Raw genomic sequence first — 14,303 nt, forward strand, 5'->3', positions numbered from 1 at the left:
ACAGGGCCTGGCTCCTGCATGCACACCTGACAGAGTGGGCCTGTAATTGTAAGCAAGAAACCAAGTAAGGGCATTTTATGCAATGTTCTAGATTGCATTGGGCAACATGTGGCCCTCCTGATGTTGCTAGACCCCAACTCCCATCATCCTTGACCACCGGTCATGCTGGCTGGGGCTAATGAGAGATGGATGCTGTTGGCATCCATCTGTCTCAAAAGACAATGGAGTGCACTTCTGGGAGTGAAGTCAAACTGCTGCATTAGCAGCATTGAAGTGACCTCCCTGAGGCACAAGCCTGGGCAGTATTATGGAGGTCCTGGGCTGTCCAGACAAGAAGACCTCTCTCTCTTGGCCTTGCTGTGGTCCAAAGGAAAGCAGAACAATACATTTGGCACCAGCTTGGCTGCAGGAGTTGCCAGAAAGAAGCGTACAAGGCACCATCCAATCATCTTAGGGACTCCATTCCAGATATGTGTAGGGTCTACTCCTGAGCCTTTTCTTCTCCTGAAGATATCCTGCAAACCAGTACAGGTTTAGGATTAGACTTTCATTTCTCTTAGATGGGCTGCCTTCCCAGGTTGATGATTCCTACCTACCTGGATACACTGAATAATAGATAGACCTTGTGGTCAGTGGGCTTATGGTCTAAAATTGTGTTTATATGGTCATCCACATAGTTGTACCCTGCATTAAACAAGAAATGCCTCTGAATAGATTATTATTTTTCTGTGTTCAGCATTTACCAGTGCTCTGAGGATTTAAGTTGTAAGGTCAAGATGATTGTGGAGGGTTTGTTTTAAAAGCTGATGTTCAGAGATTTTCAAATGACAGGAATTAATAGAATGCTTGATTTTATGGCCAAGGATATCCTAATTTATCCACCTTATTTGTTACTTTAGTGGCATGCATCTGAAAACTTTCTTTTTTCAGCATGGAATACTTCTGGAAGCGGAGAGATCACCTGAGGACTGCTTCTCCAAATGTCAGGAAAGCAATTCCTTGACTTGAGTACTGAAACATAAATATTGCTGCAATCATTTGAAGGACCATAGACATGCCTGACTTTAGAGGATCTGTAGGCAAGATCCGCTAACAAAATAATGTGCCCACAATGTGGTTTATGTGTTGCTTAACACTTGCTTACACAATCAAAACTCAGGGGCTGTTGTTTCAGGGCTGTTGGTCTATGATGGTATGCCATCTGCTCAGATCTAATCAAGTATATTGTGTCTTTTCAAAAACCATTCCTGTTTCTCTTTGCACTCAGTCCCAGAATGATATGCGACTAATTGCAGGAAAAAGTGAAAACTTAGGTGGAAAGTATATCAAAAGGTCCAGGTTTCAGTACAGCGGTACCTTGGTTCTCAAACTTAGTCTGTGCCGGGAATCTGTTCAACTCCCGAAACCATTCAAAACCAAGGTGCGGCTTCTGATTGGCTGCAGGAGCTTCCTGCACTCAAGCAGAAGCTGTGTTGGACGTTCAGCTTCCGAAAAACATTCACAAACCAGAACACTTCCTTCCAGGTTTGTGGTGTTTGGGAGCCAATTTATTCAACAACTAAGCCATTCGAGAACCAAGGTACCACTGTACTTAAGTGTTGGAGTCATATCTACAAAGAAGACCACATCAGCACCAACAAATACCGTAGTTCCCTCACGGGCATTCGCTTTAATATCAGTATGGGTTTGATGACAGTTGCTGTTCAGGACATGCCAACACACCTTTTACAATACCTATCTACAGTCTCCAGGGAACCCCCTTGGGAATCAATGTGCTGCAAATAGTACTATTTTAAGAAAAAGCCTTGCCATGTGGGAGTGTGAAATAAAAATCTGCAAATTGGGCATTGCTGTTGTCACATATGACTACAGTTGTTTACAATCTTGTGCACTTCTCTAGGGGTTCATGGTGATCTCTCTTGTATGCTTGCATTTTTAATACTGTTCCAGTGTTACATAAGGAAAATATGAGAGTGTTTTTTTAAAACAACCAGCACCACCAACACAAATTAGGGAGGAAACGAAGGAAACTCCACTAATACATTTTGAGGAACATCCTAATTGATGAATTAATCCAGTGCATGCCCTGTGTCATTCTAGCATATTGCTAGACACAACCAGTGCTTTTTTTCTTTAAAAAAATGTTTAGGGGTACAGTACTCTCATTTTCCTACTCACATTGAAATACTGCCCCTCAATGAGGCCAAACTTAAGATTCACAAAATGTTTAGGGGCATGCAGACCCGTGTCCCCCCAGAAAAAAGCACGGGACACAACACTTAACTGAGGCTCAGATCAAAGCGTCTAGTCTACATGTATGCGGACTACACACTGGTGAGAGAAAGGCACTCTAGTTGTGCTCAGAAACACTCTCCTTTCCAACCACCGGATGTGGGCAGGAGGAAGAGTAGCAGCTAATGCATGATGCTGGGGGCATAAGGGCTCTGATGCTGACAGCAAAGATTAACTCCAGATTGTGGGGAGGAGGAGGAGCGGAGAGATGGAGGGGATAAAGGCCAGTTATCTTCTCAGGTTGTGGAGGCAGGGTCTTCTTCCAGAGGCCATTCCTCTTTCCAGGGAGGTTGGCAAGGTGAGGCAATGATGTGACTGTGCAGAGGGCAAGTCCCAGGCCTTCCCCAGTGGTTGCTTGGGAAGAGGGCGGAGGGCTTGACGATTCAGCCCCTTAATAATGCCACCTCGTCCCTCTTGGGACTCTTTTCCATGTCAGTAAAGGAGCCAAGCGACTGTGAAGCCCGGCTGGGGAGGCAAAGTGAGGCTCCTGCGGGTCTCCGCCTTCCACGAGGCAGTCTGTGCTCGGGTGCTAAGCCACCACCAGGCTCTGCGCTCCGGGAAGTGGAAAGGCTCGTATTTCCCTCGGCGCTGAAAAGAAAGAGGAGCTCCTCCCCGAGAGGCGGAGGCGGCGGCATGGCCGGGCAGCCCCACGACAGACCCCAGGACTGCCTTTGCTGCTGCTGCTGCTGCCGCCGCCCCCTCCTCGCCGCCAGAGCTCCTTCTCCGGCCCGGGCGCTGCCGCTATTGTGGCGGGCCCGCCTGCCTTGACAGAGGCCGCGGCGGCGGGATCCCCGCTCGCCAGCACCGGGGCGGGCGCCTGAGCGCGGGGGGCGGGCGCTGAGGCGGGGCCGGGGCGAGCGCAACAAGGAGGAGGAAGGGGGCGGCGGCTCCGGAGCCAGCGCGCCTGCCCGACCGGCGGCGAGAGCGACGGGGACGGAGGAGCTCGGGCGAGGAGGAGGAGGAGGCGGGTCTCCGGGCCGGGGCGGCCGGGCCCCATGGGCGGGTGTGTGGGCTCCCACCACGACTCCTCGGGCAGCCTCAACGAGAACTCGGACGGCACCGGAGGTGAGAGGAGGAGGAGGAGGAGGCGGCGGCGGCGGCGGCGCCAAGGGGCTGGGGCTTCGCTCGGCCGAGGCGGGGAAGGGGAGCGCGCAGAGGCAGCTGCTGCTCCTCCACAATGGGGAGAGAAGCCGGGAGGGGCCCACACGCCCTCCCGCGGCTTCTCTGTCGACATCCCTCGCCTTCCTCGCTCTCTCTCTTCCCCCCACCCCCCAAGAGGGAGCGCCTCGCTTCCCCCTTCGCCCCTTCCCAGCGGAAGGGGGGGTCTTCTTTTCAACTTTCCTCAACTAAAAAGGGTCTCCAGGCGCTCGCCTAGAGGTTTTTCTGGGCCCGGGGGGGGGCAGGGGCTGGGGGTGAGGGGTGAGGGGCAGGGCCCTGACCTGCACGGGGCGAGGTGGACAAGGTGGGAGAGCCCACCCCTTTCCTTTCTCGTTGCCCAGGTATGGAAAAGAATGGTTTCCCTTCTGTACTCCAGTTGCCAGAGTCTCCGCCACCCACACTTGAAGCACCCACACCTTGAGAAAGGCAACTTAACAATCCTCTTTCTCTTCTGAATACTTTTAACTATTTTGAGCTTCGTTATTATTATTGTTGTTGTTATTGAAAGTATATTGTTTGTTTTTTATGGTACATCCTGCCATTTGGGGTGTGTATAGAGAAGTTGAAAGGTAGGGTATAGAAGTCTCTTCATAAATTATGTGGGCCACCGCCTCCCTTCTCTTGACTTTGCTTATTCAAATGTACATGATGAGAAAGTGGCTTTCTTCTTGTCAGTATGGCTTTTCTTGAACCTGCCTTGCACATACTTAGCAGATAAACATATATTGTGCCAAAGGATGGAATTCTTACTGGAAACAATCATCTTCCTTAAAGTGGACTGAACTCAAAAGTTGTAGGTTTGTGTACGGTAATTCCTATCTGCCTGTTATTCAGCTTTGCAAAGATTTATATGTTGATCAAACTGATGGTGATGATGATGATGATGATGGAGTTTTCTCTCTGAAATGGTTCTCCTACTCTGTCACCTGAAGATCACTTACCTGCCACTTTAGGGTTTTGTACCCAGTTTTCTAATTGTTAAATGTTGATACATCTCCCCCAGTTTAAATAACTTTAAATACTGTCTACCAATTTTTCTTAACTGCACATGTATTTAAAAGGGCAAATCGTGTGGCAACACCAAATTTCCATTCTCCTTTAACAGATGGTTATTTCAGTCAACATATCAGTATTGCTGTCTCTAGCATATTATTGCTTATGGATTTGTGTTAATATCTTGGGACTTTGTGTTGTTAGATGCATTTTTAAATGCCAGAGTGTTACGGTTCACAAACCTACTTTATATTACAATTGACATTCAGGGGTAATGTTTGTATGGGATAAATTTCTGAATTGTCAAGGTTGCACGGCATTTAGCTATAGAATTCCCATTAGAGGAGATTGGATTTCGGTACCTACACCCTCAAACAACTTGTAAAAATTGAAAAGACCTGCTTAATAAGTTATCAAAACCAAGGACAATGGGGGATAATGTAAAATTAACTAAGCTTAAAGTGGAAGCTGCGATGTAGCTGAAACCATGAACTGTACCTAGATAATTCACTATGCCTATGTAATGTCACCCATTATTAAGAAACTACCACACTGGCTAAGTATTATGAGGCAATGCAAGGTCATAGAAGATACACCTGTAAACCATGAACTTCCTGGCTTTTTTATGTTATCCTTCTGATCATCAAAGTAGGTTTTTTTCCAAAACAGGGTATGATATATGTTAATATAAATTTATAAGATAAACGATTCAGTGGAATTGTGGCTGCTTCTTATCAAGATTTCCCTATTAAGGTTTTGTGAATATCTTACATACACATTATACATTGCTGTATTTTGGTGCAAAGAGCCTAATATCCGTGTTACAACAGCTGGATTTTCTAGGATGCCCATCTGTTCAAATCATATACTAGAGTGCAAGCTTGAGGATCAAAGGATAAATACATTTAAAGCTATTTCACTAAAATGAGATCTAGTATGATTCCACTTCAATTATGTGGCATCCAGGCATGATTCTTAAATGCATGAAAGTTTCTGCAATTTCTATGTGTATGCATGTGCGTAACCTACGTAAGGTTTTCTTTCCTAAAAATAAAATATATGATTGAGCCATTCTGTTAAAAATTAATGTACCGTAATCTACCAATCAAGATGTCAAAGTACACCTTTCTCTTGTTCTCAAAAGGTAAAACCTTTCTTAAATATGTGATTGTGGTAAGTGTACAATCTGACTAAAAGTCTCTCAAGGGAAACTCTGTTTTGAAGTTTCAAGTGGGTTGCTGAGAACACTAGAGCACAAGTTTTGGAACAGCCTTACTGAGTTTGAGGCTAGGCTTGCTAGCCCACTAGGTCACTCCTGTCTCTAATTTCACTTGCAGTCCTAGGTCACAGAATATCAATTTACAGGCTCCTGCAAATTATTACGATGAGATCTTGTGCAGTAGGAAAACATTTTAGAGGCAAATCTCAAACCAGAAGCAGATATAGCTTGTGAAATTACACAGAGTCCAGAGGTAATAAGAAGTTATTACTGTTCATAAGTCACCACTGATCAATGAAGTTCCTGTAATAATCCCTTTCTCTCTTATTACTTCCATCAAATATGCAATATACTGTAGACTTTGAAAGACATTAAAATTCGCTGGATGTCGTAATGCATATGTTAAATACATGGGTGTGCATGTGATATAAAATGTCAGGATACATCTTTTCAACCACTTTGGTATAATTTTGATCTTTCTTTGCAGTTTTCCGTGATAGACATCAGTGCAGTTAGACTTTTATAATTGGGGGGGGGGGACCTGTGCCTTCCAGATGTTGGCAGACTCCCTTCTCTCATCAGCCTAAACCACTATGGTCAGTGTTCAGTGATGATGGGGGCTATAGTAAAGACACAGGTCCCCGCTTAGCTGCTTTATGGGGAAATAATTTGTCCAATATAAATGAGATATGGTATTGAGGCAAAAAAAAAAAAAGTATTGGGTGGCTATTTATTTATTTTTTCATTTATGAGTTGCTTCTTAGGAATCATTTTTGTTTTCAAGGGGTTTTCTAGCTTCGTCTGCATGAGGAGGAGCCTCAATTGAAGGTAGTCTGCTGGGTAGCTGTTTCGCTAGCAAGCAGTCTGTGTTTGATATTATTTATTAAATTTCTACATCACTCCTCGTCTGAGGGTTACAGGGTAGTTTGCAACATAAAAACACAAAAATACATAAATTTACATCGCATCCTAATAAAGCTGATATATACCGTATTTTTCAGTCTATAGGACGCACCGGACCATAGGAGGGGGAGAACGGGGGGGGGAATTCTCCCCCTCTCTGCTCAGCGCCCCTTCAGTGAAGCAGCAGGAGAAACGGAGCCCCTTCCATTTCTCCTCCCACTTCGCTGAAGGGGCGCTGCTCAGAGAGGGAAAACTGTGCAGCGCTTCTCCAGCAAAGCGAAGCCTGGAGAGCAAGAGGGATCGGTGTGCACCGACCCCTTCCGCTCTTCAGGTGGCTATCCGCAAGCCTTCGGAGCGCAGTGAGAACTCCCGCTGCTCTCCAAAGGCTTGCGGATAGCTGCCTGAAGCTCCTGGAGTGCAGTGGCAGTTCGTGCTGTGCTCCAGGGGCTTCAGGCAGCTATCCGCAAGCCTTCAGAGTGCAGCGCTGCGCTCCAAAGGCTTGCGGATAGCTGCCTGGATCCCCTGGAGTGCAGCACGAACTGCCGCTGCCCTCAGGGGGTTTCAGGCAGCCTTGCCTCCGCTCCCAGAACTTGCAGAACAGGTCCGGAAACCAGAACAGGTCCGGAAACCTTGCGCGAAACCTTGCCCCCGTCCGGGAGCTTGGTGGTCCCCTCTCCCTCCTGGGAAAAAGCCCGCAGGAGCCGCGCGAACTCTTGGAGGCTTTCCCTGCCTGCCTCCCCCCTTTATTCGCTCCATAGTTTTTAAGAGGGGAAAAGTGCGTCCTATGGAGCGAAAAATACGGTACATGCGATCAGATCACTAGGCTGCATCAGATCAAACTGACTGCTATGACATTTTGAAGTTCTCTCAGCTTTACTGAACTAGGGTTTTCATATATTAAAGAGCAAAAAAGAGGAGAGCCCAAGCCACTGCCAGCCTGATCTGGGAAAAGAGGCGTGGGGGGCTACCACACTAGTGCGCCTCTTTCCCCTGCTCAGGCCAGCAGTGGCTGCGGCATGCAGAGCAGCCTGAGCCACTGCCAGCCCAAGCAGAGGCAGGATCCCAGCTCCTACCTGATATTCACTGCAATGGCCTCGCTTTGTTGTGGCGCTTCCTCTTCTGCAGCACAGCACCGTCCTGAGTATGCACATGCCCCCTCAACCCCCCCAAAAATCTCCCAAACCCGAACATTTCATTTAAAATGTAAAAACCTGCCCGGATGGGCATGTTGGCCCCCCCAAAACGGACAAGGTCAGGTTTTCCTGGACAAATGGCAACCCTGAGTGAACATCATTTGGACTAATCTTCTGCTGCAGTGGTTTAGATTATTTCATTTGTGTGCCTAATTCAGAATCAGTTCAGTTTAGTCCCACATTGATTAAATATATTCTCTCTACTGTAGTGGGCTGTTACAGGCTTTGCAGCTTAATTTTTCCCGTTGGAGTTTTTGTTGATAAACTCTTTATTATTCAACTCACTCTGTTAAGGATATATCTCATTAGAAATTGTGAGTGTTTGTTTTCTTTTTTCAAAGTTCAGCAAGGCCTTCTGTTGCTTGTACAGAACAAAGAGAAGAGATCCATATTTGAAATATGGGCCTTGTAAGCCATTACAGATTTAAACCTGTGGTCTGCAGCTGTCTGCTGCTGTTTTTTCTGACACATGCCTTGCCTGTTCATGGTACAAAGCTCGCTAACAGTTCAGCTTCATTGATTTGTTACCATCCTGTCTTCTGAAGTATCCTAAGATGACCAATGGCTACCAGTAAGAATCACATAATTGCACACACTGGTGACATGATAAAAAAACCACTACGTGTAAAACCTTAACTGTAGTGCCAAATATAGCCCTTGGACTGTACTTTTGCTAACTGTTGAAAAGAAAATCCTTAGATTAATTCAGAGTAGAAGTAGGCTACTTAGTACTGACCATGTTTGAAATGTCTGATGAGATGGAAAGCCAAGTTTGCATTTAAAGACTGCTTTCATTTTCTGTCTCTTCTCTCTGTATCAGATCTGTGATTGTCTTGCTGCTATCTGTCATTGGAAGTCTATCAATTTTCTGAAAATCAGGATAGATAAGTCCTAGGGTGATGATTCCACCCCCAATACTTTTTTCCAAACTGATTGTGTGGTTGCTTGCTCTTCCATACAAACTTGAAGCCTTGGTGGTTTTGTCTCCTGCTAAAAAAGAAGAGTGAAATCAGTCTTGTTTCTAACCTTGCTCTAAGTGTGGTATATAAATAACAGTTGTGTGTGTGTCAATATATTAATCTTCTATAATGCCAATTCCACTGTTTCGAGGGTGGCATTAGAATGCTTGTGAGTTCTGAATTTTTGACATGACCAGTTTTAGTTCATTGCTTGCGGTTGTTCTTCCTATCGAAGAAAGAAGCCAAATTATTTGTTTAATTAAAGTCTCATTTCTTAGTTTTTCTAATCCATTTGTGAGGAGCTTCTGGACCTCTGCTAATAAGAATTTGGGATTGTGATGGGGGGGTTCGTGCTCCCTCCTGCAGAAGCTGGGGTGAATAGAAAAGGGGATTGCCACAGCAGCAATTCTTGTGAAGAACTCTGCCTCCACTGTGCTGTATTCTGATGCCCCATTCTCTTTCATTTATCATAGTAGTTGCCCCTCCCCTATTCCCAGTAGGTTTCTTGGGCCATTTCATAGTTAAGGTAGAGGCCCACCCTTGAAATAATGGATTGAGGGAAATGCTGAAACTGCATATGATGAACTAATCTTCCCCCCGCCGCCAATGTGGAAGAGATACAAAATGTATCCTTTTTTTTTACCATTTTGTTAGGGGGGGAGGACTAGTCCTACAAACGTGACAAGCAAAGCTAAGCCTGGATTAAGTTCCTTTTCTAGAGTGGACTAGCAAGAGCATGAGGGAGTGGGGAGTGGGAAATCAGTGCAGTATCAACACATTGTTAGAAATGCACTAGAAATATCAGAAATGCATTATTATTATTATTATTTGCTGCCCATCAGACTGAGTTGCCCCAGCCACTCTTTGAAATTCTTTTGAGATTTTATTAAGATGTACTCATGTATAAATAGAGCTAAAGCAATTTGGAACTGTGCAGGCAAACTCTCTCAACTTGAATTTAGCTTCGGGAATTGTAATGAGCAAGATTATACATGGAGTAATGGAAGTCTGACAATCATATTCCCAATGCCTCTAAAGTTGCATTCTAAGGCTTTGGGAGAGGACTGTGCCCTTAGTGATGATGCGGTTGTGTAGCAAGGGGTTTAATACGATGTATACATGAATGAGCAGTGTGCTAATCTAAGCGGAGAAGAGTGGGTGATCACTGCCCCTTTGCCTGACTGGATGCTGCTCAGTTGCACTAGAAATCCTTAACAAAATATGTTGCAACTGGATAGTGTCTAAATAACTTCATTTCTCCTAAGTTTCCATTTACAATTAGCATTGCCCATCTTTTGAATGGACTTCTACATGTATGTATCAGAACAGCAGTTGTGCATTATTTATTGTAATAGAAACTTTCCACAGTTTAACATTACATGGCAGTGTTATTTTAACTACTGGGTGCTAATTGTCCGATAACATGGTTTCTGCTCGTTCTCTCAAACTGCTCTTTTCATGAACTATTATTCATTATTTCGGTAAATGTAGGCCATGCATTTATACTATTGCAAGGAAACTTAACTGGTTAAAAAGTACTATTTCTCTGTAGTTGACGGACTCCACCCCAGCGAGGTTTCCAGCAACTCCCGTAGATTCTGTCTTCATTTTCTCTTTAGAACAAGAGAAGTAAATGGGCTTTAAACTCTGGTGGGGGTTTCCATTCACTGTTATGCAGATATAATGCTGTCATTGTGATCTAAAGTTTTAAAGTGATTATAAAAGCAGTGCCATTGCTTAAAACCATTCTGTTCTTGAACTGGACCATTAGAGGATGTGTATGTGTGTTTGTAATATCTATGAAAGACTGTAGCTCAGTAGGAGAGCATCTCCAGGTAGGGCTTGAAGTATTTCCTTTTCTGAAACCCTGGGAAAACCAGTGTAGACCAATGGTCTGGCTTAGTGTAAGTCGGCCTTCCATATGTCTAATAGCGATATTCTTGCCTCAGAACTGGGAAGCTATCTGCCATCAGCCAGGGCCCATTAGGAGGTCCTTCCCAGGAACAACATGGCAAAGGGGAGATTAAAGTGGCCCCATACCTTGGCCAGAAAAGGAGCTGCTTCAGGGAGCTTTATTCCAGCCTCCCTGCCAAAAAGAAAACCCTACAGTACTTCAGCGGCAAGTTGTTATGAGACCACAGAACTGAAGGAAGGTATGTTCTGGCCATATACATTGACTGGGGGACCATGGGCTACTCAGTTGTGCAGGTTTGGGGGTGGGGTATTATTACAACCATAAGCTACCCTGAAGATCATTCATTTGTAGGGGGGGGTAGTATATCAGAGAAATTACTGTAGCATTGACAGAGCAATCCTATGCATGCTTACTCAGAAGTAGAACACACTGTGTTCAACGGGCCTTAGTCCCATTGGTTGGTGTACATTAGTTTGTTTGTTCTGAAACTCAATAAAATACCGTATTTTTCCATGTATAAGACAACCTTTTTCTGATTTTTTTGTGATAAATTGAAGGTCATCTTATACACGGGTTAATATGCTAAGTAAGCGAGGGCTGGTGCTGTGGTGGTAGCAGGAAAATGTCGGAGAGGAGGCTGCTTACCCACTCTTCCCGCCTTAGGAAGAGTATTTGGTGAGTGCCAGTATGCGGTGTATTATGGCACCAGTTGTCTCAGCCAGAGTGGGGGATGCTCAAAAAGCTGCTCAACAGCTCAGCAAACTTACAAAAGAAGCTCAGCAATTGTTGAGGGCTCCCAAAAATAGGGGTCGTCTTATGCACGGGGTCGTTTATATACGGTAATATTCAAACAAAAGCAAACACAAAAATATACAGAATGAAATCACATTGTGTTGGTGGTGCTGTGCATTTGTTTGTAGCCCAAGACTGTTACGGAATCACTGTTGTTTCTTAGAAATAAACTGAAAGTGTTGCTGACCCAAGATCAGTGTAACTGTTCTGGCAAAATAGGTAGTTGTGGACCTCTTACAGAAAAGTAAAACATTTCAAGAGCTGTGATACCTCGCAAGACGAATGCCTCGCAAGACGAATGCCTCGCAAGACGAATGCCTCGCAAGACAAAAAACGCGCAAGACGAAAGAGTTTTCCGTTTTTTGAGTCGTTCCGCAAGACGAATTTCCCTATGGGCTTGCTTCACAAGACGAAACGTCTTGCGAGTTCTTGCGAGTTTGTTTCCTTTTTCTTTAAGCCGCTAATAGCCGCTAAGCCGCTAATAGCCGTGCTTCGCAAGACGAAAAAACCGCAAGACGAAGAGACTCGCGGAACGATTAATTTCGTCTTGCGAGGCACCACTATTTGCAGTGAAGAAATATTGTGCTGTTGAATGAGCAGAAGTAAGTCCTTTGAAACAATGGGTGGATAGTTTGGAAATGTTTTCTAAGGGGTGAGGTGAAAATATTTTGATTTAATAGACATAAGTTTTTGACAGTTAAGATTTCATCTTCTTTCTTAGAGCTCGGTGTTTTGAATGTAGTGTGTCTTATATGGAGGTCATGAGTTTCCAACTTGATGCTAACCATTTTGCATCTTACTGGTACACTACAAAACTATGAACAGTCGAGACCAACATTTTCCAAAGTCTAGATTATGACTCCACTTGGTTTGATTAGTAAGGTTGCAGGTGCACAATTTGTAAGATTAAAAAGGTTTGTCATTCTATAAAGTTCAGCTTTAGGTACCAGCAGCCTTCATATTTACCCCACTTTTTAAGTGAAAGGTTTTTCAGTAATTCATCACATGAAGCAAGCAAGAATGTTAAAATAAGGTTTAAATGTTAAATTTTAACTGATGCTTACATACTTCTTGGTGCTTTTTGAGTGGTAGCTAACATTCACATTATTCATAATTTACAGGAGCTAATGGTTTTAGTTCACTCTGTTATAACCACAGACTTGTTCCGTAAATTAATTTCAACCATAAATTACTATAAATGTAGCATGTGACCACCATAGAGAAATTGAGCATTCTCTGCAGTTAATTATGAATTGTGAACAAGCATTTTATTTTATTTTAGGTGGTGGAACAGTAAAATAATTACACGTTGTCTCTTCCTATGATTACTGCCGTTTGTTGTAAATTCCAAAACTTTAAAGTTGCCAACATTAAAAAATGCATGTTTTAACTTTGAACGTTATACAGTTTTGGGAGGTTTACTCAACCTAGGTTTACTCAGAGTAGACCATGCACATTAATTTAATGGGTCTATTCTGAGTTAAGCAACTTGTACTTCCATGGTAGTACTATGCAAAAAGCACAGTGTTTTATTATTTCACTGTATTGTCATGAACTTGGTGGAGTCATCAAGGAATGTGGTGGCCTCTCTCCAATTTTCTAGCATGTACCCTGATATAGCTAGAATGGAATGAATTGCACTGCCTTTGGAACTTACTTTTCCTGTATGGATTCCCACCACAGTCTTCTTTGCCCCATTTTCTTGAAATCAGTTATTCTGCTGCCGGGCAGAACCACCAGTCTGCTGAGAATGTCTAGTTATCTGCTTTAAAATGTCAGTAACAACAGTGAGTATGTTTGCACAACTGAACACCTCTGGATTTTAATCTCCCCTCCCCACCCGCAATTGTATTTGACTCTTTTAGAGTTTAAGTTTGAATGCATTTCCTCATTTCTTCTGATAAAGGTTGGTGATCTATACAGGCTTGAGTATATTTTTCTTACAACAATGAACGTGGGCTATGAATGTGAAAGCTGCATCTTGCATTTTATGTTTCTGTCAGCTTCCTTGGCTTTGCTTATAATTTTTTGTTTCTAAATTTTTACAGATAAGGCAGAATATATACCTAAAGAACAGGGATCCCTCAGTATTCTAAATAATTTAGTAGGATAGCTATTCAGTCTCCTGCAATACAGGAAATTCTGAAGGTGGCAACATTATTAGTTATTCCTTTTGGGATCATGTGTGCGTTTATTTCTTTACTTCTGCTACTGGATTCAGTAGCGCTTTGTGGTTGTGGTAACCAACTAAATTTGCAACATGAGCTGCTAGCTGTCAATAACATCCCAGCCATACGGAACATACATTATATCTGCAACCTGACATTTCTGACTGGTTTTTGAGATGTGCTAAATTTTACCTTGCTGGATTCTGTAGGCAGACAGCTCTCCATATGGTCACAGTAACGACATGGCATTTATAGGCAACTATCTAGTGTGGGGACGCGGGTGGCGCTGTGGGTAAAACCTCAGCGCCTAGGACTTGCCGATCGAATCCCCACGGCGGGGTGCGCTCCCATCGTTCGGTCCCAGCGCCTGCCAACCTAGCAGTTTGAAAGCACCCCCGGGTGCAAGTAGATAAATAGGGACCGCTTTCTAGCGGGAAGGTAAACAGCGTTTCCGTGTGCTGCGCTGGTGCTGGCTCGCCAGAGCAGCTTTGTCACGCTGGCCACGTGACCCAGAAGTGTCTACGGACAGCGCTGGCTCCCAGCCTCTAGAGTGAGATGAGCGCACAACCCTAGAGTCTGGCAAGACTGGCCCGTACGGGCAGGGGTACCTTTACCTTTACCTTATTTAGTGTGCAAGTAACCGCCTGAATACCGAGGTATGCCCTGCAGAATTACACATTAAAAATATTAAAATAGGAAAACACTTTCTTC

At 44.2% G+C, this 14,303-nt stretch overlaps 1 protein-coding gene across 2 annotated transcripts in view; it reads left to right on the top strand.

The window, feature by feature from the left end:
- Positions 1–3,182: 3,182 nt before the first annotated feature.
- The window catches only part of UBTD2 (ubiquitin domain containing 2), a 44,023-nt gene continuing 32,902 nt past the window's right edge, over positions 3,183–14,303 (top strand). Inside the window, exon 1 of one of the 2 annotated variants that reach the window (XM_079964887.1) lies at positions 3,183–3,357. In XM_079964887.1, the coding sequence (XP_079821013.1) occupies positions 3,288–3,357 (70 nt within the window). In that variant the 5' untranslated portion in view covers positions 3,183–3,287. Of the gene's footprint in view, positions 3,358–10,710; positions 10,871–14,303 lie in introns of those variants that run through there. The other variant, XM_079964886.1, reaches the window with a different exon arrangement.

Source organism: Podarcis cretensis (genome assembly GCF_951804945.1).
Source record: "Podarcis cretensis genome assembly, chromosome: 2".
Taxonomy (NCBI): domain Eukaryota; kingdom Metazoa; phylum Chordata; class Lepidosauria; order Squamata; family Lacertidae; genus Podarcis; species Podarcis cretensis.